We start from the raw sequence: 23,161 nt of genomic DNA, 5'->3' as shown, positions 1-23,161 counted from the left end.
AAATAAGTCATGGGTCGCTTCTACACTATCCATTTAGTCTACAACTATCATTTTTTTCTCATTTTCTGCAGCAAATCTAGACCTGCCACTGTACAGTGTTTTCTTTTGTCTTTTTTAATAGCTATTTTGCAGCGATTAAACAAAATAAAACAAAGCAAACACCAACAACCTGCAGTTGCACTGCTAGCCTGGCCAGCTATTGATGCTTTTCAGGGCTACTGTGCCTTTAATCTGAAGTTTCCACCTTGCAGGTTCTGTCCCTTTATTGCTTCCTGTTCAGGCAGCTATGGCATCAGTGACAAATTGCTGCGTAATTAGTCAGTTTCTGTTACTGTGGAGGGATGGGCTTTAATTACTGATTTTCTCTCGTTTTTTCTTTTTCTTTTTAGAATGATTTTTATAGTACTACTCCTCTATTAAGGAAAGAAAAATAGTGAGAGGAAGCCTGTAATTAAATCCTCCCCCACCTGCATGCCACCCACCCCCAGAATCAGGAACTGACTAAGGTGCACTGGATATCACATGTTCCAAACAGGAAGAAATTAGAAGCAGCAGCGGAGGCTGGTAGCTCCAATTTCAGTGGGGTTCTTGAATCCATTCCAAGTTTCAGTCAAAACCAGCCAAAACTCTGAAGGAGCTAGCCAAGGTGCTGAACCCATTTTGGGGATATGATTCAGCACCTTGGATAGCTTCCTTAGCGTTCTGTCTGGTTCTGACTGAAACCCAGAAGGGATTCACAGCCCCACTGAAATCGGAGCTGTCGGCCTCCACTGAGCGGAAGCCACAAGAAGGGAGCTGTTATTTTAAAAGTTGCAGGGGACTTTTGCTGAGCAGCACTTACTTCTGAGTAAACTTGTTTTTACAGGAACTTCATAGACATTTCTTGGCCACTGGGTTGGGCATTGCCAGATAATAAAGCACTATTTTACGTGTCGCATAGAACTGCTGTCACCCTTCTGTTTCCAGCTGATTTCAGAAAAGCCATGCCTCAGCAGCGCCAAAGGGCCTGAGTGCGGAAGCAGCCTTGGAGAGCTACAAGGACCTTTCTGCCCCTTTTGGAACGTCTTCTCTTTGCAGTTCCCCCTTTTTTAAGTGTTACCTCTCTGGTCCAGTCGAAGCCTTTCACCTGTTATTTCATTCTTCTTCCTCCTCCTCCCAGATTGTAGAGCTGCAGCAGAAGCTGAAGGAATCTCACCACCGCGTGCGGCTCTCTGAGACCCACGTCGTGGGGAGAAAGCAACTGGAGGAGGAAGTGAAGGAGGCCAGAGAAAATGAAATGAAAGCCCAGCGGCAGTTTCAAGAGGAACAGCGGAAAAGGTAGCACAAATCCCTGTGCCCGTGCCTTAGTTTCCCTTCCACAAAGCTGAATAATGATGTGCGTAGCCCTATTTGGTGTCAGTCCTTGCCGCTGACAAACAGCAGCAATAACTCACTGCCTGATAAGCTGGTTCGTAAACCTGTCCAAGGCTAGGAAAGGAGGAGGCTAGAGCGGGGGGCTTTACAAGTTCGACAAATCCAAGATGGCGTGGCAGGGAAAGGTCCTTTTTCCAGTCCAAGGTCTCAACACAGGGATTCAGGAGCAAGGCTGAGGTTCAGGTTCAGGGTCGAGGCGGGCCGACAAGATTCGGCACGTGGAAACGATGTTGTTCTCCAGCAGCTTTGTCCCTGCCTGCTTCCGCTTTTAATGGCAGCGTCCTGGAGCAGCTGCTGGCCATCAGTCCTGTGGCATCTGGGAGCCTCTTTGCCTTAAATGGACAGAGGCTCACCTTCGTTGCTCTTTGACATGGGTTCTAGTCCCCACTCAGCCATGGAAGCTCACTGGGTGACTTTGGGCCAGTCACATACTCTCAGCCCAACCTACCTCACAGGGTTGTTGTTGTGAGGAGAAAATGGAGAGGAGGAGGATAATGTAAGCTGCCTTGGATTCCTTGCAAGAGGAAAAAAGGCAGGATATAAATGCAATAAATAAATAAACAAACAAACAAACAAACTTTGCCCTCCGAATCCTCTGGAGAGGCTGCAGCCGGGCATGGCTCCTCCACTGGGGGTGAGGGGGCCCAGGCTACTTCTGCGCTGGTCCCTTCCCCCCGGTCTGGAGCCTGCGCTTCCCCTTCGTCCTTGGAGGAGCCCGAGGGAGGCATGACGTTTGGGGTTCACCTTCATGCAGTGCCAGTTGTGTGAGTGGGGAGAGTGGGGCCGCGCTCGCTGGCCCCACACACTGCCATGTTGCTGTCAGCTTGGCCCTGGCACCTTCCCTGTGTTGGAGAGGAAAGGCCTGAAGCAGGAGCCCTGGTCTATACGTGCGGGCTGCCCACGTGATTTTGAACCCCAGGCTGTGGAAGGCGGGGGCGGGGGGGCGAACCAGCAAGGCTGTGACAGAAGGGGCAAGGCCAGCGTGACTGGAATCGCACGGGATTGTGTGTAGCCCTCCAGGTCAGGGGTGCAGAACCTCTTTCAGCCCGAACCTGTTTCTCCAAGTCAGTGTCAGAGGTGTTTCTGAGTGCAGCGAGTGGGATAGCAGTTCAGATTCTGGAGAACCATCAGACAAAGGGAGGTGTTTTCCCAGGCTAGTCCAGATATGAGCAGGCCTGCTTCTCAGGTTACAGACGTCCAGATGGCTGAGCTTGAGGGTCCCTCCTCACCCCCCACCCCGTGAGAGGCAGCAGACAGGAGGAGGACCTAATAGATGCCAGGCGCAGGTGCAGAGCAAAGAGAGGGAAGGCCGGGGCATAACTGAGACGGTCTACCTGATGGGCCTTGCATGAGAAGCTGCGCTTGGAGGCCTCACAAGAAGAGAGGGACCCCCTGCCCTTAAGAGAAGCTAGCCAGACCGCCTCCCCCTTCAAACGGCGGGCAACTCTCATAAATCCCATTGGGATCCCCTGGCGGCATTCCTGGTAGACGGAGAGTTTCCCTGAGAATTTGTATTTGTATGACCCTGTGAAGTCATGGATGAAAAGCTGGAGACTGAAGCCTCTAGTCTGTGTATGTTTGGGCATTGAAGTGAAGTCGGGGCTAAGGGAATCATGCCAGTCAGGGGCGCAGAGCTGCTTTCAGCCCGAGGGCTGAATTCCACTGCAGAGAAGCTCCCGGGGCCTGCATCCCAGTGGTGGGCGGAGCCAAAATTGTTTTGCCAAAATGCAAAACAATGCCAGCATATTCGAGCTTCAAGCTCTTAGTGGCAGTAGCTAATCCTTAGGAGAGGCGTTTCAACCTTTTAGAACAGGGGGGACACTGCACCGAAGCTGGGAAACCAGGAATTGAATGGTGGTTGGGGGGGAAGGAGGGTGAGGGAAAGGGGTGTGGCCTGAGGAAGCCCAGAGGGCTGGATTGGGACCCCGGTGCAGGCATTCCACACCCCTGCTCCAAGTGAAAGTTATCGGGAGAAAAGAGCAGGGTTCTGCCTGCTACCCCCCCCCCCCCCCGCACACACACTGCCCTCAGCCATCCAAACGTTGGGTGAATATCTGTAAAGGGGAAGCCTACTAAAATGTGTAGGCCAGGGGCCTGTGGGCACATCTGGCAATTTGAGAAACTGGCCTGGGCACCACCGCAGAATGCGTACGCTGCAAATGAAAGCATCGCCTGCAGTCACCTGCCATCATCATTTCCTAAGAAGGTGTCTGAGCCCCTCGTGTGGCCTAGGGGCATTCATGGGAAGTGAAGACGGGAGCAGCTGGAGACTATCGCTTTGCTTTGAAGTAGGGCCACTGGAGAAATTCGAGGCGGATTGAAATGAGCTTGGATTCCTAAGAATCCGACCTGGGGAACCTACTGTGGAGCGCCCCCCTCAGGCCATGCGGAGTCCGTGGACTTCCGAATGATTTTTTTACTTTCCTGAAATTTACGCATATAAATCTGTAGAAAAATACGTGCGTTTCTGCTGAGGAAACGTCCCCCATTCCAGTCAACAATAAACTAAATGTTACGTACTGAGGTAAATTACATAAATACTTATGTAAATATTCACGCAATTATTTGCGTATTTTTCACATAAAAAAAATATTCGCATCTGTCTGTGGGCGGACAACAGAACGAGAGGCACCTGACAATCCACGAAACACAGACCGAGTGGATTTTATACAGTCCATACATCCCTACTTTGAAGCCATCCCAACTCCCTCTAAGAAATGCTGCTGTTGTTTAAGTGGGAGGGCATCTTCACAGGTGCCGAAAAAGGTGTCTGAGGGTGCATGGTCGCCCATGGGTGCCACGCTGCCTACCCCTGGCATAGACTCTCGCTGTGATTTGCAACCCTGGTAGTGGGCTTGGCTGGGATGGAGTGATGGCTCTCTCCTTCCCCGCAATTATGACTGCGTGGAGGATGAGACCTGAACAAGGCTTCCTGTGTGTGTGTGTGTGTGTGTGTGTACAATATATATTCTTGAGCAGCTCCCAGAACAATTGGCAAGCATCCTCTTCCAGCTGTGGTATGTTGCGTTGTCGAATCAGCCGTTAATATTGCCTCCTGGAATGCTGCCCTCCCTGTTGCCCCAGCGTTCATGGTTGGGATCTCCTTTGTGGGCAATGGTGATGCTTATGGCATACCCCTGGACCTGACTCTTGAAGTGCCCGCTCCACGAGGGACTCCTTCTGCATCCTTACTTCCTCTCTTGGGGCGATGGTGCTTCCAATATATTGGCAGAGGGAAGGAGGGGTCATGAGCCTTCCCTCTCTAATTGACATTGCCATGGTGGGTGTATCCCCCATACAGCCAAGGTTTAGCCCACAGAAAATGGGGGCAGGGACAAAGGCAGACTTTTGTGGGAGTTCACACACACACACACACCGCCCATCTTGCTTATCTTTTTCATCTGTCGTTTGCCCCTGTTCACAGTTCATCCTTTCCCCAATCTTCAGCTTTTTAAAAACAAAACAAATCAAGGGCTTCTTCCTGAGGTGATTCCAGCCTGAGTCACATAGGGAGTGTGATGGTATCGCAACATCACCCAGCATATTGGAACTGACTACATGATTATGTCACAAAGCCAAATTGGAATGAAGGCAGTGCTTCCTGGCCTCACTCTGAATGGCTAAACTTCTGTGTCCTCTTTTGCAAGCCAAATAATGGTAGAAATGGGAGGACATTTTTGTTTGTTTGTTTTCCAAACCATCCCCCATTGCAGTTCAACCCTTATCCAAAATGGGAGCTTAAGTATTCAAGCCACATTTTAGAACATTTCTACATGAGGCATTTACTGTATGTTCATGACTGGTCACTCACGGGAGTTTGTGGGTCCTTAACTTGACACCGTCAACCTCCAGAGTGTCTTCCGCGCTTTTTGAGCTTTATCCCGCTTTTTAAAAGATGGGAGGTAAGCCGATAACAAACATTAATGTGAGATATCGGCAATGTGTAATGACGGCGTTGTGCTATAATAGAGCCACTAGATGGTGCTGTATCTTGAAACTTATAGAACATTGCTGAGAAAGGACGTTTTCAATTCAAATCACATGTCCCTCATGTTAAAGGAGCCTAGTGTAATCCCACAAAGAAACCAGAAGCAGAAAGCCCCTGTAAGGATGTGGGATTTGAGCCTCATGTAATGAACCTCGTAGTCTCTCCTGCAGCATGTTAGCCACCATCTCCCCAGATTTTTCTCCTTACTGGTGTGATGTTGCCTGCCAGGAAGCTCCTCGATCAGCAGATGGAAGAATTTCAGCAGCAGCTCAGACACTCTCGCGAGAAAGAGACGCAGCTGGCCAGGACGTTTGCTGAGCTGCAGGTCCAGTGTCAGCAGCAGGAGGCCCAGTTGCGGGTCTTGGAGGAAGAGAAGAAAACACTCTCTAATGAGGTAAGCAAGGAAACCCTGTAGTATACGTCACTGCTCCCATTTTAGAAATGGAGAAGTAAGGTGGAGAGAACAAGTGAGTAAGGGCACAATCCTATGCTTGTTTAAACAGAAAAAGTCCTACAATTCCTGGCTGGGGAGTGCTGGGAGCTGTAAGACTTTTTTCTGTCTAAACATGCATAGGATTGTGCCATAAGGCAAGGTACTGGACACCCTGTGTGCACTTAAAAAATAAATTAAAGATGCAATCCAATGATGTTTAGATAGGGGGGAAAAGCTCACAACTCCCAGCTGGCTGGGGCATGCTGGGAGTTGTACGCCTTTTTTCCTGTCTAAACATGCATAGCATTGCACCTTAGAAAAATAAGCATTTTGCACCAAGAAAACCTGGATTCTGCAATCGGTATAAAGTGTGGAGATTTCTGCATTTTCTCTTTATTTTGCCAAATGTCTTCTGCTTTGGACTGCTAGGAAAAATTGTACTCGATGTGATTTGTAAATGACATAAATAAATACTGATGCCACTTTATTCTTTCTCATGTAAAAACAAAACAAAACACAGGTATCCTGCTCATAAACCCAGCTAATTTCTGAAAAACAGCTCACTGTTATAAAACGCAACAAACCCATCAATGCAGTGGATTGTTTATTTATTGTTAATTACTAATGAATGGTGGATACATTGTCGAGGAATTAGTAAATACAATTGAAAATGAAAAAGAAACATCCAAGCAACTCTGGAAAGTGATCACGAAGGCTTTTAAAGGGCCTCAGTTACCCTCTGGACCAAGCTGCTGGGCTGGTTGACGTCCAGGGAGCAAAGCCTCACCCCAAAGCCCCTCCCATGACATCACCTGCCACCGCCCCATTCTAAAGACAACCCCTTTTTTCCTCTGGCATGGAACTCTATGCCTCTCTCTGCATGGAGAAAGGGACTTGCAGGGGCTGCTCCTTCCCACACCGCTCCCTCCCCAATCGGGATGCGAGCGGTGCAGGAAGCGACTCAGCGGAGACTTTCAGGGGCCGGCTCCTGCAACTCCTAGCCCAGTCAAGCTCCTTCTTCATGCGCAGCTCCCAGGGCGTGGAATCAAAGATAACAAAGTTACTCCCCTTTGCGCCACTTGCCCTCAGGGGAGGGGCTTAGGAGGGCAGGAGGCGAGGCCAATTAAGGGAGCTCAGCCTTCTGCAGTCCAGATTGGGCCTCTTCAGGTAGGCCACAGAGTAGGCTGGCGGGACAGAGGTTGCCCTTCCCTGCTCTAAAGGTTCATGTTTTAACCCAGCCTTTTAACCCCAACTTGGTGCCCTCCAGGAGGATGCTGGCGGTTGTAGTCCAACACATCTGGAGGGCACCAGGTTGGGGAAGGCTGTTTTAACCAGGCTTCCAAAACAGTGGTGCTTGCCTGGAGCTGAGTGATGTATTTTTGGTACCAGGCAAAGACCACTTTATTTGCCTGTCTTTTTAGACTTTTCAACCTGTTCTTTGTAGTCTCCAGTCTTGAATAGGTTGCTGGGGAGACCTGGTTCCTTGTAGCCACCCGCCTGACTCCCAAAGTTAGGTGTACCCTAAGCCAGGGGTGGGCAGAAGGCACATCCCCAGATGTTTTGGACTTCAGCTCCCAATAGGCCCTGCCAGCATACCTGACAGTCAGGAATGCTGGGAGTTGAAGTCCAAAACATCTGGGGATCTGCCTCCTGCTCAGCCCTGCCCTAAGCAATGCCTCTTGGATGAGCCCTGGGGGGCAGACAGTCCTTAGGATTACTTTGGCTCCCAGCTATACAAGGCCACAACCAGCCTGGAACTAACTGGAAACCAGCATCATTCTTTCAGAATGGCCGTTGTGTGTACTCTGACCAGTGATAGCTGGCTGCCTGGCCGCCTGTATTCCAGGCAGCTCCCCTGTGACCGAGCTCGGTCAAAAACTGACTGAGAAACCCAAATCTCCTTTTTCAGCATCTTCGCTGCCAAAAGTATAGTCAGAAACTCTCAGAGCAGCTGTTGGCGTTGCAACAGGAGAAGGAAACCCTCCATGAGGAGTACGGGCACATCCTGAAGCAGGTGGACATTTCTATCAGGTGACTGGCAGCACTAATGTTGTGATGAAGGGCAGGAGAGGCGATCCTTCCTCAGAAGCCAGTGGCATGCATGAAGCGGTTCGTTATCCATTGCACGTTTGACTGCTAGATAGGCAGGCAGGTAGATAGAATCAATGCGGCTTCCCTTGGCGTCTTTTGGAATGGCTCAGGCCAGAAATCTAAAATAATGAAATTGCCCGTGAGCTCCTTAGCTTTAGAAAATAGATGTGTGGGGAAGGGTGGGCAGCATGACATCTCTGGACTCTGGGCGGGGAATGATGCAGCAAATGCTCCAGCTGTTGTGCAAGCCCAGCTTCTTCCTGGCTTTGCAACTGAAATGACAGGAGTGCATATCGTGAACTGAGAGCTCCTATTTATAAGAACATAAGAAGAGCCCTGCTGGATCAGACCAAGGGTCCATCTAGTCCAGCATTCTGTTCACACAGTGGCCAACTAGCTGCCCACGGGAAACCCACAAGCAGGACATGACTGCAACAGCACCCTCCCACCCATGTTCCCCAGCAACTAGAGTACATAGGCTCACTGCCTCTGGTACTGGAGGTAGCACATAGCCATCAGGACTAGTAGCCATTGATAGCCTTCTCCTCCAGGAATTTGTCCAACCCCCTTTTAAAGCCATCCAAATTGGTGGCCATCCCTACATCCTGTGGTAGTGAATTCCATAGTTTATGTGCTGTGTGAAGTCCTTCCTTTTATCTGTCCTGAATCTTCCACCCATCAGCTTCATGGGATGGCCCTGGGTTCTAGTATTTTGAGAGAGAGAGAAAAATGTCTCCCTATCTACATTCTCCACACGGTGTGTAATTCTGTAGACCTATATCTTGTCTTCCCTTGCCCTCCTTTTTTGCCAAGCTAAGCAATCCCAGCTGTTGCAACTTTCTCTCATAGGGGAGATGCTCCAGCCCTGTGATCATTTTAGTTGCCCTTTGCTGCACTTTTTCCAGCTCTACAATATCGTTTTTTTAGGCGATGTGTTTTCTAATGATGTGTTTGTTTTCCCACCTTTGCTTCACATTGCAATCTGCCTAAACAGAGGGCAGAAAAGCACGGGGCGTTGTAATGATCTAGCACAGGTAACTCCTGCTGGAGGTTCAGAAGGCGATATGCAAGAGCTCAGTGAATGTGTCCTGCTCATTGTAATGTCTAGTTTAACCACTAGTTCAGCCTTCCCCAGCGTCATGCCCCCCCCTGATGTGTTGGTCTGCAACCCCCATCATTCCCAGTCAGCATGGCCACCTGGAGGGCACCAGGCTGCGGAAGGCTGCAACATAACAACGTTAGGACTTCCAGAATGAGAAAAATCCAAAGATAAGTAACGTTTTAAACTATCACACAGCCAGCATCAAACGATTATTTCAAACCACAGAAAAAAACAGTGAATCAGCAGCATGCTCAGTAAAATCACATCGACTAAAAGACAGTTGGAACAGACAGGTCTTCAAAACTGTTTTGAACACCAAGAGTGAAGAGCCAGTTTTTGAGCATCCCTTTTAAGGAAGAACTTGTTAACAACAGATGAAAGAAAGTAAGAATTCGGTGGGGCAGTTTGTAGCAATGTGGGCCTTCTCGAGAGCCAGCGTGACGTAGTGGCGAGAGTGTTGGACTGGGGCTCGAGAGATCTGGGTTCTAGTCCCCACTGGGCCATGAAGCTCATTGGTGACTTTGGGCCACTCACTGGCTCTCATCCAAAGCTACCTCACAGGGTTGTTGTGAGGATCAAATGGAGAGGAGGAGGACCACGTGGGACACCTCGGGTTCCTTGCACGAGGAAAAAAGGCGGGATATAAATGTAATAAATAAATAAATGCAATAAATAAATAAATGCAACAAGCTCTTGGATCCATTCCAACCTTAAAACTATATGCTTTTGGAAGAAAGGATGCTAAACGCTTTTTCTGTCTCTAAGAAACAATTCAAGTGGGGGGAGGGAAGCAACAATTCAAGATTTGTTTGTCTTTTAAGTTCATAATTTGCAAAAATTAGTCCACAAAGCAATCTCTAGCTGGGATGAAAAATACAGCCTGTTACAAACCACCTTGTTTGTAAGGTGTTGTTGTGAGGATAAAACGGAGAGGAGGAGGATAATGTAAGCCGCCTTGGGTTCCTTGCAAGAGGAAGGATATAAAAGGCAGGATATAAATGCAATAAATAAACAAATACATAAATAATTTATCTTTTTCAGCTGCAAGTGAAATTTGACATGTTTTTAGACATCATCGTGGTTTAGCTTGATACTTTCTTCTTGTTGCTGTTTTAAAGAAAGCGTGGTGGGGGTGGCCCCTTTGGATGGCCCAGAGTGGCTATTGCTTCTGAAGCAATAGCCACTGTGGGGTTGTGGGCTGCAGCTTAGCAGCCGTATCCAGCACGTGCTTGGCAGGTGGACTTGGCTGCCTACCTCCAGTGGTTGGGCTGTTTCTGAAGATCTTGTCGGCTGACTGTCTTCTCAGAAAGCACAACGACCGGCAGCTCCGGCATAAGGCCAAGCTCCGGCGGGCGAAGGAGGCGTTCGTCTGTGAAGTGAAGCAGCGCGACATGCGCATCAGACACCTTGAGAATGAGATCAAGTTGTCAAAGAGCCAGGCAGAAAAGGTGAGAGCCTGGCTGCGAGGTGCTGGGAGATGAAGTCCAACATATCCAGAGGGAACCAGGTTGGGGAAGGTGGAATTGTTTTTAACTGAATGTTTACCAAGAATCATATTTCCAGCAAAATATCTAATGCATATTTTATAACTCCAAACTCAGTCATATTAAATTATTAAATATATATGTATATTGGGGTTGTTTCCAGACTTAGCCATGCTTAGAGAGAGTCCTCTGAAATCAATAGGGCTTAAAATTAGTCATGGCTAATTCGTCCCATTGATTTCAGTGGTTCTACTCTAAGCATGACTAATTCTGGATCGATTTCATTTAGCTTGGTCAGCCAAATACTAGACAAAAAAATCTTACATTACAATATAATAATCAATACATTGTCTTGAACTGCAAAATAATGGATGCTTCAAAAATTAAGTGGGCAGTATCCTATACTGCCGCTGCGTTCCTGCTGTTTCTTTTGCACTAGCGGGAGTGCGCCAGCTTTTGCGGTTCTAAAAATAACGCCAGAAATGAGCAGAAATGCTCATTTCCGGATTGGGACAGAGTTTCTGTTCGTTTACGGGGTTATTTTTGGAATGGCAAAAGCCCCATTGTGCCAGCGGTGACTCCTGCTGGCACACAGGTAGTGAGACAGTTTTCTGTATCTGGTCCTGAAATACTTTTTTTTTTTTTGCCATTTCAACCTGTGTCATTATATACTAACAGTGGACTCATCCTCTGAGTGTGGATCCCTTTGTAGCCTAAGCAGCGCCGTCCATACCCAAGAAGGAGGTGTCAGCAGGTTTGGGGGAACCCCAGGATGTGAAGAAGTACAAAAAATCTTTAGGGAAAGCATCCCTAATTGGAGGGCGGGAGAGAAGCCCCCAAACAGCCCAGTGAGAACTGAGCATGTTCCGTGGCCACAAAATGCTGCCTAAGGGTGCCATCTTATGCATGTTTAGACAGAAGAAAGTTCTAACTGTTGGTGGGGAATGACCTAGAGTATCATAAGAAGAGTTGTGCTGGATCAAACCATAGGCCTACCAAGGCAGCCTTCTGTTCACACGGTGGCCAACCAGATACCCTAATGGGAAGCCCACAAGCAGGACATGAGTGCAATGGCATCCGCTTGCCCATGTTCCCCAGCAACTGGTGCAGATAGGGCCATCAGGACTAGTAGCCATCGATAGCCTTCTCCTTCAGAAATTTGGCTAACTGCCTTTGAAAGCCATCCAGATTGCTGGCCATCACTACATCCTGTGGTAGAGAGTTCCACAGTTTAACTCTGCGCTGTGTGAAGAAGCCCTTCCTTTTATCTGTCCTGGATCTCCCACCCATCAGCTTCATGGGATGACCCCACTGGGTTAGGAACATAGGAAGCTGCCTTAGAATGAGTTGGACCATTGGTCCATCTAGCCCAGTATTGTCGGCACTGGCTGGCATTGGCTCTCGAGGGTTTCGGGCAGGATTCTTCCCTTGCCCGACCTGGAGAAGCCAGGGATTGAACCTGGGGCCTTCTTCATGCCAAGCATGTGCTCTATCACACTGAGCTATATGAGTGAGGGAGAAAAATGTCTCCCTCTCCACCTTCTCCACACCAGGCACACTTTTGTGCACCTCTATTGCGTCTCCCCTTGCTGGCCTTTTTTCCATCAGGACGATATACAGCCGTTGTGAGACTCATCCTCCATGAAAGCTGTAAGAAACCGTTCAGAATTGTCTTTCAAGGATCTATCCTGAACAGAATCAGAAAGCAGGCTGGCAGTTCTGCCGGAGACTCCGCTGTGCTTTCCAGAATGAGAGTTTCTGGGGAGGGAGTAGGGCAAGAGAAGAGGAAGGAGCAGCACAGGCAGATGGAACATAGGTGTGTCCTCTTCTGGGTGAGACCATCGCTCCATCGAGGCCAGCACTGCCTACGCAGCAGCTCTCCAAGGTCTCAAGCAGGGAGAGGTCTAATCCTGCCACCTGAGATTCTTTTCATTAGAGATGCCGGGACCTTCTGCTTGTAGAGCAGGTGCTCCATCCCTCAGCTGGGGGTCCTGACCACTACACTAGCGTGGCATAGTGGCTAGAGTGTTGGACTGGGAGCCGGGAGATCCGGCCAGGGAAGTTCACTGGGTGTCTTTTGGCCGGTCACAGGCTCTCAGCCCAACCTACTTCACAGGGTTGTTGTGAGGATAAAATGGAGAGGAGGATCATGTAAGCTGCCTTGGGTTCCTTGCAAGAGGAAAAAAGGTGGGATAGAAATGCAATGAATGAATGAATGAATGAATGAATAAATAAATAGCCCTCTTCAGCTATTTGCCATCTAGCACAGGGTTGTCTCCTTCATGTAGCAGCAGCTCCTCAAGGATTTGGACGGGGACTTTCCCAGCACCTGCTACCCAGGATTCTTGTAACTCAGGGGTGGCCCTCTGGATATTTTGGCCTACAACTCCCACCAGCCCTAGCCAGCACAGCCCATGGTGAGAGAGGATGGGAATTGTAGTAGGCCAAAACTCTGGAGGGCCACAAGTTGCCCACCCTGCCTTAACTGGAGATGCCGGGGACTGAACCTGGGATCTCCTGCATGCAAAGCAGGTACTCCACCACTGAGCTGCTTAGAAGGGATGATCCCAGAAGGCTTCTGTGACAGGGTCTTGCTTGCTGCTAAGTGAGCCTTGTATGTGTGGTCCGTATCTAGGCAGTTTTTCATTTAGTCTGCCCTTTTTTTTGCTGTGCCTCCCAACAATGGTTTGATGGGGATACGATCCTGAGGGGATTTGGAGGGGCAGGGGAGAGGAGGAGAATGTAGAATGATGGAAGCCAGTTCCAGTGGTAGACCTTTTCTGCCTGGCTCCCCTCCACACAGGACCATGAGCTGATCAGACGGGTGACCAGCGAGAACGAAGGCTTGCTCCAAGAGAAAAGGAAGCTTCTGCAGCACCTTCACGAAGTGGAAGAAGCCGAGCGGAGCAACAAACAGGTCCTCTCCACAACCCAGAGCAGGTAATAGCAGCTTCACCCCCACCTTTATAATGGATCACAAACCCACAGTTCTGTCGTGTTCAACGAGGAGTCTGTGGGGTTCAGGCTTCCCCCACAAAAGCAAGCCCAACCACATTGGTCCTCTTTTATTCATTTGTAAAACGTGTATATCTGAAGGCACCCAAGGTGGTGTGCAACTTTTATACTTATTTTTCCTTTATTTCCTTTAATTTTATCTTTCGCCTTCCCTATCCTGACATCCAGATGTGTGAGGACTACAACTCCCATCATTCATTCATTTATATCCCGCCCTTTTTCCTCTTGCAAGGAACCCAAGGCGGCTTACATTATCCTCCTCCTCTCCATTTTATCCTCACAACAACAACCCTGTGAGGTAGGTTGGGCTGAGAGTCTGTGACTGGCCCAAAGTCACCCAGTGAGCTTCCATGGCCGAGTGGGGACTAGAACCCGGATCTCCCGGCTCCCAGCCCAACACTCTAGCCACTACGCCATACTGGCTGGGGGATTAAGGGAGTTGTAGTCCTAACACGTCTGGAGGGCACCAGATTGGGGAAGGTTGCTTTATGTAGAGCCATCCTTATCTCTGGTATAAGACCCAGAATGGGCTATGTCTCCACTTCTAGATTAGAGTACCTGGGCCACCCCTGGTGGTAGATTTATGTTAAGGAACAGTAACAGCAGCCCTTGATCTCCTTCAGCGGCAAAGCACCTGGTGTGGGTGCAGACGGTCCCAGGTTTAATCCCCGGCGTCTCCTGATAGGCCTGGGAAAGATTTGTGTCTGAGGGCATCTCTGCACCAGCCTAAAATCCTGCATTTAAAACAGGGCTTTCTGCTTCCGTTTGAAATGCAGGATCACAACTGAGTCCCTTTACATGTGCTTCCTTTCCCTGCCCCTGCTTCTCCCTGTATCTGAGTCTTCCATTGATCTCGCTCCTCTTCTTGTCACTTTTCCTCTTTTCACGGAGGAAACTGAAGCAGAACACAACGGGGTAATTTGATAGCTCATTATCTCCAATCTATTTAAAAACGGAGCAAAGGGCATTTAGTGCAGGAGACGCCCCGGAGGGTCACGGCGTCATGTGAAGAGCCCGCAGACTTCCATGAAGGAGCAGTCTCAATCGCGGCGTAAAAGCTCAGTGTGAAGGAGCCCTGAATCCCTGGAGAGCCGCTGCTGCCAGTCGGTGTGGGCAATACTGGGCTAGATGGTCCAAAGGTCTGACTCAGCACAAGGCAGCTTTGTGTGTGGAGGCTGGACGGGTGTTTGATGGGCGAGGACTGTCGCTCAGTGGTAGAGCACCTGCTTTGGATGCAGATGGTCCCAGACTCCGTTCTTGGCCTTTCCAGGTAGGGCTGTGAAACCCCCACTTTGAAGCCCTGGAGAGCTTCTGCCAGTCAGCATGAGCAATACTGGACTCCATGTGTTGGCACTGATGCTTCTTTCTCTCTGTGGAATTTTCCAGAGTGCAGTTTCTGGACGAAGAAAACAAGCAGCTCCAGGAACGGACCCTCCAGCTGACCACTCAGGTTGGCATCCTGGAGCGTGCACTGAGGAGCATTCACGGCCACAGCTTGGAAGTAAGAAAATCCTGCTTTAGTCTCGTCCGTGGCAATCTTTTCCATGGCCCCCAACCTGCCATGCCTTGGCACACACACGCTCTCCTGTTATACAAGCTGAGCCAAGACCTCCCGTTCAGTGGATGTCTTTATGGCCCATCTTGGGGCAAGTGCCAGTCTGTCAAGCCTTTGTTCCTTCCCTCTGCCTTCTCCGAGTGTATTTGCACTCACATCTCAGCCATAATTTCCCTGCCAGTGTTTTGTTTGCCAACAAATGTTTGAAAAACCCTTCAAAGAACCCCAGGAATTTGGTTCAAGTATTGCTGTTTGGGCAATTTCAAGTCCCACTCTGAAAACTCTGGCAGTAGGGCTACAACATTAAGGGTGCAATCCTATGCATGTTTAGACAGGAAAAAGTCCTACAGCTCCAAGCATTCCCCAGTAATGCTAGCTGGGGAATGCTTTGAGTTGTAGGACTTTTTCTGTCTAAACATGAATAGGATTGCATCCTTTATCCATTAGGTTAATAGGTCACCTAGAAGGTGTCCCTGTGTTTTAAATGCAAGTAATTATAAAACCTGTGGATCTCCATCTAGCAAGTGAGAGAAGGGGGAGTGCTCTTCCTAAGGTGATTCCTGTTGCAACACAAACTTGCATCATCTAAAAACAATGAAGATATAATCAGTTGGATCCAGTTTGTTACGTCCCATTGGAACCCATGTGAAAAGTTGTGTGTCCCATTGGAACCCATGTGAAAAGAGTATGTGTGTGTCTTTTTAAAAACTGTTGAATTTTTCTTATATGCAAATTTATGGAGCTATAGTTGAAAGCCCCATTTAGTTCAGTAGGATTTACTCCCAAGTAAGTGTGTAGAGGATTGCAGTTTAATGTTCACCCTGGTCCAAGACATATCTATTGCTTTCATGCTTATATTGGCGAGCATTGGTTAATAGATTAACTTTGTATCCTGCTCGGTCCCATGGCCATAGAACAGCTTACTGCATTTTTTCTAAACATTTATTAATTTTTATTTAAATGTATACCCATACCTGTCTAGGCAAAATGCCCACTCGAGGGAGCTTACAATATCCTTGATCGAACAGTAACAAAACTATACAAATATAGTCAGATGGTCAATTGTTTTGACCCCTTGGTCTCACAATCGAAGGAAATCAAATGGTTTGGGAGATAAAAGAGGCCAAAGGAAATGAGAATGTCTTTGTAACGCTCATATCACACCGTACCCAATCACTCCAAAAAGCTGTCTGAAGGGCAGGCAGCCACTTGCTAAATGCCTGCTTATTCAAGAGGTGCTACATGATGGGTGGAGTTGGGATGGGGAGCAGAGCTTAGTCCTAGGTCTGGTGGTGATGGTTTCTCTGGAGCTCTGCCCAGGAGGTAGATGGAGCTTTGTTCTGACACCATGGAATGCACCTCCTCGCTGTAAGCAGCGGCACTGGTGACAGTTTGGAAAAGGTGCTACAGATTTGGATCGGCTGGGTGGGGGAGCATTACGTATATATGTGATAAGGGTTTTTTTTTTTGCACCAAACATTATCCTGTAATATCACCACATCCTGTCATCTCTCGCAGAAGTGGTCTGCGCATGAATTGGCAGCATTTCTGCAGTTCTATGATCACAAAGCCCATGATGCAGTGTCGCCGTGAGCAAAATCTACAATAGGTTTGTGCAGCTTCTAAACTCCAAACCCCAGAATGGCATTGTGTTTGTGAGTGAAACTGCGAAGCGCACAAATGTTTGGGAATCTGAATTAGAACATACCATGTGCAGGGGCACATGCACAGATTTGGGTTGAATGCTGACAAAATACTGAAGGCATAGAAGCACAGACAGGACAGCCATGCTTCCAGCCAAAGAACCCTGGGAAGTGTAGCATTGTGAGGGTCCTGAGCATTCTTTGTTCCTTCGCAGGACTTCTAGCAGCCTGGGTTCCATGCCAAAGTGCCACAACAAATGAATTGTTGGGGGTTGGACTCAATGGTCTTGTAGGCCCCTTCCAATCCTACTCTTCTATGAAACAGGCATGAAAGTGGTTCGAATTTCTCCATGATTTGATCTATCCCATCTGCATCTCCCATCTTTGTGGGAGATTATTATTATTATTGTCAATAATTATTATTATTATAATTATTATTATTGTCAATATGTATACGTTGCTTCTCATTTGAACCAAATCCCAAAGCAGTTGCAAAAGAATAAAAACAGATAATGAAAGAAACAAACCAGTCCACACATACAAACACAAGAGTCCCATTTTCTTTCCGTCTTTGGTACTCCTCCTGATTTTAGAAAGCCAGCACTTTTACAGGCAACATCCTGCTCCGTTTAAAACGTCTCACTCTGTGCATGTTAACCTTCTGCAGGAACTGAAGAGCCTCGGCTTCTCTGAATGCCAGCGGCAAAGCAAGATGTTGCCTCTTCCCAACGTAAGGTACTGTGCCAGGGTGCTGTATGTGTGGGCTGGGCTGCAAGGCAGCAATCGCCTGTACGCAGAACGAAAGCACTCGCTTCTCTGCGCTAGACGAGGAAGAAGGGTCAGGGGCTTAGAATGACTTCAGTGTAGGACTGAGCGAATGGATGGAGAAACTCAGCCCAGTGTCGGCTCCAGGTCCCTTGGGCAAGACACCTTTGACGGGTCCCCTCCCTCCGTGAGTCTACCTTCTCACCACCATTGTCAACAGCTGCTCTTGGTCCTCATTCTCATCATTGCTGCCACTTGCTTGCTTGACAGGCAGACAGCCAGAGAGCAAGGAGGCCGTGACATCTCCTCCACCTCACCACCACCACCACCACCGTTGCCTGGGCCAGAGCGAAAGGCAGGGGAAGAAGCAGTTGCAATGGGGGAGAGGAGGAGCATGTCCAGCGGGCTCTTGTCAGAGGGCCCCTGCTGGGGTGTGGGCCCTCGGCAGGTGCCCAACCATGCCTACTCTTGATGTTTGCCCATAGTCCTGACTGCCAGTTACCAGTGAGCCACAGTGGGAAAGGACTCTTGCCTTCATGTCCCGCCATGTGGTCTTCCCGAAGCCGTCTCTCTGGCCGCTGTGGGAAGCAGGAAGCTGGGCTTTTGGCTTGATCCAGCAAGCTTGCTCTTGTTTCTTCATACATGCATTCCTGATGGACAGCCCAGGCAATGGCTGTTAATCATGAAAGCAAGAACAGAACCTTCATGTTCCGAGGTAGTCTACCTCTGAATAACAGATGCTGAGGACAGGCAACATGGGAGGTGTTTGGGCTGCATACTCAGCTTGTGGGCTTCCCAGCAGCATCAGGATCACCCCTGTTGGAAAAAAGGTGCTGGGCAAAATGGGCCTTTGGTCTCATCCAACAGGGCTGCTCTAACGTTTGCACGTGAAGGTCTAGCTCCAAAGTCCATCTGCACGAGTACAACCGTAGTGCACTTAGTTGCCAAGAGGATGCGCTTTGAGCTGCTGCGTCCTGAGTTCAAATCCAGCCTTGGACACGAGATTACTAGGTGGCCTTGGGCAGACTGCTGTCGCTCTGTCTCAGCTTTACATCTACAGTGTGGGAATATTGACACTAACCTAACTTAGAGCCGGGGTGAGAAGAAAGTGGATCTCCAGACGTTTTGGACTTCAGCTCCCAGAACGTAAGAAGCTGCCTTATACTGAGTCAGACTATTTGTCCATCAAGCCCAGTATTGTCGACACTGACTGGCAGCAGCGGCTCTCCAGGGTTTCAGGCTGGATTCTTTCCTAGAGCTACCTGGAGAAGCCAGGGATCAAACCTGGGACCTTTTGCATGCAAAGCATGTGCTCTCTCACACTGAGCTATGGCCCCCCACATGGCTTCCCTGTCGGCATGACCAAGGCCAGGGATACTGGGAGTTGATGTCCAAAACATCTGGAGATCTACTTTCTGCCCACCCCTGCCTTACAAGACTGTTGCAAGGTTCACCGTGACCCAATGTAGTACTTTTGCTGTCCTAGCACAATCTACCACACAAGGTTGTTGTGAGGGTACAATGAAAAGGCTCCAGTGGTGTTGCCCTCAGCTCCTTGGAGCAAAATCCTGGATAGAAATGTAGTTTTTTTTAAAAAATGCACGTGAAACACTTTTGAGAACACTCCAGTGCTGTTAAACACAGTTTTCATCATTTCATTCTTTTCTATGGCTCACCCCAGGAAGTACATTGTATCGGGGTGCAGAACCTCAGGTCCAGGACCAATTCCGGCCCTTTTGCCTGAGCGCTGATCTTCCAGTAGTTTTCCAGCTTTTGTGCCACTCCCCCCCTTCTAAACAGTTGAAATGCCTCTTTGGAGGCTGAGTTATTGGCAGTAAAGAGCTTTAGACTAAAATATGCTGGTATTTTGACTCCGCCCCTTTTGCCTTTGGTCCTGCCCACCACTGGAATGCGGCCCCCAGGAGCTTCTCCGAAATGGCATTTGGCCCTGGGGCTGAAAGAGGTTTCCCACCTCTGCTGTGGGCAATGCTGAGCGAGATGGGAGCTTACCAGTGCTTTATTTCAGCATGCAGAAGCCTGTTCTGAAGTCATTCTTTCTGTTCCAGATATGTGGGGCTAGCTGTGGGTTAAGAAATACACTCTGGTCATGCTCAGGCACACTGCCTTTTCTATAGCTGCCTCCAGTGTTTCTGTGCTGAGAACTGGCTCTGGGCTTAAATTTAAACCTCTGCCGCTCTCTTTAGCAGGCTGCTCTCCTGTGGGGTGCGGAGGAATGGGGACGTGTGAGATGAGGTGGTGAGCTGGAGAGACCCACCCACGGCCAATGATTTCTCTTTCAGCTTCTCGGCGACGAGGCTTTCGGACTCTTGTGGCCTTCTGAAAGCCATCCAGGATGGCAAGGCTGAGGACTCTGCCGAAAGGTCTCTCCTCTCCCCGTTGCCTTTCCAGCCATCGGAGACTGGCTACTTAAATGTGGCTTCCCCGGGGGATACTGCAGGCTTCCACAAGGAGGAACCGAGTCAGCCCTTCTGCTGTGATCATGTCTAACGGGGCAATGAAAGGATTTTGAAGAACGACACAGAGGCCCTAGGATGTGGCTTCCTTTTGCAGCAAGGTGGAGTTGTGACTATTTGTCAGACGGCTTTATGAGACTTCTAGTCATATACAAACAGCCACGCCCTTGAAATACCTTACTGTTCTTTTTTAAATTTTGACTTGTACAGTTGTAGTCATGAGTCTTTATCTTGTGCTGGATTTTAAAAAATATATTCCCCAAAGTTCTCTGCTATTGCTACTGACTTTCTAGACCAAGAGGGGCTCAAAAGCTCCAGTCTCTGCTTGCGCTTCTCTTGCTCTGGCTCTAAAACCTTGGCTCAAATTTGATATGTTGCCATCTTCTACGCCGGGGGGGCCAAACCTCTTTCAGCCCAATGGACAGATTCCATTTCAGAGATGCTCTCAGGGCTGGGGCCAAAAAACCAGCATAGTTTAGCTTCAAGCCTTTACTGCCAGTAACTAAGCCTCAGGAGAGACATTGCAACCTTTTAGAATGGGGAAGAACCCACGTAAAAGCTGGGAAACTGCCAAATAACCAGTGGTTAAGAGAAAGGGTCTGGGGTCAGGAGAAGGGCAATGCCCATCTGGGAAACCTTGGAGGGCTGGGTTTGGCCCCTGCGCCTGAGGTTCTGCAGCCTTGTTGTATGATCTCAACACAAAATGAATGAGGGATCACATCATACCCCCAAATCTCAAGACATTTATCTTGGATTCACTGGGGCAGAGTCCTATGCCTTCTCATAACATGGAGAGTGGGTTCATACAGAGCCTGTTCATGTGCAACAGCAATAAATGGGTTAATTCACCCACAATTTGCTGTGCTGCGTGCTGCCACTGTTTTGAATATGGAACCTCTGATCGGACGGATCGTAGGTTGCTTTGTGACGTGCAAACCTGGGCACTATAGGTTATTTATGGGTTACACAAACCAAAGTTGACCTAACAACTAATCGCAGGTTAACTTTGGGTTGCTTAACCCATGAATAACACATAACGTGTGGGTTTGCACATCACGATGCAACCTACGATTGGGCTGGTTGGAGGTTGCATATTCAAAATACTGGCAGCACACGCACAAATTGTGGGTTAATTAATTAATCACTGATTGATTAACCCACGATTTGCTGTCATTACGTACAAACTGGGTCACAACATCCGTTTTATATCAGACTGAAATGCTAGAGCACATGCCAGTGGTCCCAGGTTCAATTCCAGGTGTCTCCAGTTAAAAAGATCAGGGAGCAGGTGACGGGACACTTCTTTGCCTGAGACCCTGGAGACCACCACCAGTCAGAGTAGCCAATACTGGGCTAGATGGACAGGTAGTCTGGCCTGGTATAAGGCAGCTTCCTGCATTCCTAAATGTGCTGTCTGTGAATTTGATCCCTCATGGTATAGCAGCAAAAGGAAAAATAATATGGACTGTGCCTGTCAGAAATGAGGGAGCTGGGAAAGAGAGAGGAAAGAAGGGAAGGGAAAGCAGGAAAAGGCGTTGAACAGCAGCAACTGCAGCTAGCAATACTTTCAGCTTGGCTCCAGATGTGGATAAAGACCAGGGTGACACCAAAGGGTTTATGGAAAATCTGAGTTTTGAGAAGGGCTATGAAGGGAAAGAGGCAACAGGTGATCTGGGAGGGGGTTTTAGGTAGCGAGGGACAGCAAGGGAGAATGGGTGGAACAGAGGCACGCTGCATATCATAGATTTCAAGGAATATGTTTTTGAACTTTTATTTGACCTAATGAATCAGCCCAGCCTGCTTAGGTCCACTGGGAGGGCACTTTTGATCCTTGCAGATCCAATCTGTAAGGCAAGTTGTCCACCTGTTGTCTTGTCTGTGGGTGCGGCTAGCCCCTCCATGCTTGGCATCATAAGTGCCCTGCATCACATCCAGTACACCTGTGCATATTCTGTAGATGCCCACGAAGAGAAGCTTCACACATCGGTCATTCCGTAACGATTTCTTCATCATGGATGGCTGGCTGCCTGCTCGGAAGGCTTCAAAGGGCAATTAGATACATTCATCGAGGATAAGGCTATTAAAGGCTACTAGCCCTGGTGGCTATATATTACCTGCATATCGGAGGCCGGAGGCCTCAGTACCAGTTGCTGGGGAACACAAGCAGGAGGGTGCTATTGCACTCATGTCCTGCTTGTGGTTCCCCACAGGCATGGAAACAGAATGCTGGATTAAATAGGTCTTTGGTCTGATCCAGCAGGGCTGTTCTTAGTACGACCTGGTATTGTTGACCAGCATTCTACACCGTAGATCAGGGGTGGACAGCCTCAGGCCCAGGGACCAATTGCAGCCCTCTGAGAGTCCCAATCCAGCCCTCTGGATTTCCCCAGATGGCCATGATCCCTTTTTCCTGGCTGCTGGTCATTTGGTGGTTTTCCAGTTTTTGCACATTTTTCCCCCATTGTAAAAGGTTGGAATGTCTCTCCTAAGGCTTAGTGACTGGCACTAAGAGCTTGAAGCAAAAATATCTGAGCACCCCAAGAGCATCTCCTAAACTGAATTTGGCCCTCAGGCTGAAAGAGGGTCCCACCCCTGCCGTAAATCATAGTAAGCATGGTGATCGAGTTGTAAAATGTGGCAATTCATCAATGAACGACCAGTTTACTAAAGCTGGTCCATAATGCCTGCTGAACTCACTTCCCAAATTGTTGGTTTTAGTCCATTGTTGAGCAAGGTAGAGATGTAGCTCTCAGTGTCTTCGTGTTTCTGTATCGTTGGTATTAACACACGCTGCTGGGCAATACTCCCAATATTTATTGGAGGAAGACAGATATGCACATTTTTTTCTTAAGTAAATCTTCAGGTTCCATGTTTCAGCTCAGTAAACATTTCATGCTGATTTATCTATCAGTTGTACCCATGCTGCCGTAAATTCTTAAACCTTTGACCACTGAAAGACCAGGATTGAAAATTAAACAATATATAATGAACCCAGAGGGGGGAAATGTATACTGACCTTTTCTTGTGTGAGGCCACATACTTCTGGAGAGAGCGAAACAAGATCCCAACCAAAGAAGCATTGGAGGTTTTCCTAGAATGCATGTAACTCATTTTCACCTTTAGCATGACAGATTTGTACACCTTGGTGAGGAGAATATAAGAGCCATGCTGGATCAGACCAAAGGTCCATCTAGTCCA

At 48.5% G+C, this 23,161-nt stretch overlaps 1 protein-coding gene across 9 annotated transcripts in view; it reads left to right on the top strand.

Annotated features, from left to right (window-relative positions):
* Window positions 1-22,964, top strand: part of CCDC30 (coiled-coil domain containing 30) — a 75,454-nt gene extending 52,490 nt beyond the window's left edge. For 8 of the 9 annotated variants that reach the window (XM_084821949.1, XM_084821946.1, XM_084821950.1 and 5 more), the window contains 8 exons: window positions 1,160-1,317; window positions 5,630-5,795; window positions 7,744-7,865; window positions 10,334-10,475; window positions 13,315-13,451; window positions 14,913-15,027; window positions 17,392-17,459; window positions 19,790-22,964. In XM_084821949.1, the coding sequence (XP_084678075.1) occupies window positions 1,160-1,317; window positions 5,630-5,795; window positions 7,744-7,865; window positions 10,334-10,475; window positions 13,315-13,451; window positions 14,913-15,027; window positions 17,392-17,459; window positions 19,790-19,997 (1,116 nt within the window). In that variant the 3' untranslated portion in view covers window positions 19,998-22,964. The remainder of the gene's footprint in view (window positions 1-1,159; window positions 1,318-5,629; window positions 5,796-7,743; window positions 7,866-10,333; window positions 10,476-13,314; window positions 13,452-14,912; window positions 15,028-17,391; window positions 17,460-19,789) is intronic. The other variant, XR_014786019.1, reaches the window with a different exon arrangement.
* The last annotated feature ends 197 nt before the right edge of the window (window positions 22,965-23,161 follow it).

The sequence above is a fragment of the Heloderma suspectum genome, chromosome 15 (genome assembly GCF_057233095.1).
Source record: "Heloderma suspectum isolate Gila_16-S chromosome 15, 16-S_ref, whole genome shotgun sequence".
Lineage (NCBI taxonomy): Eukaryota > Metazoa > Chordata > Lepidosauria > Squamata > Helodermatidae > Heloderma > Heloderma suspectum.
Note: the sequence above shows the minus strand (reverse complement) of the source record. Positions and strands in the feature narration are given on the sequence as shown.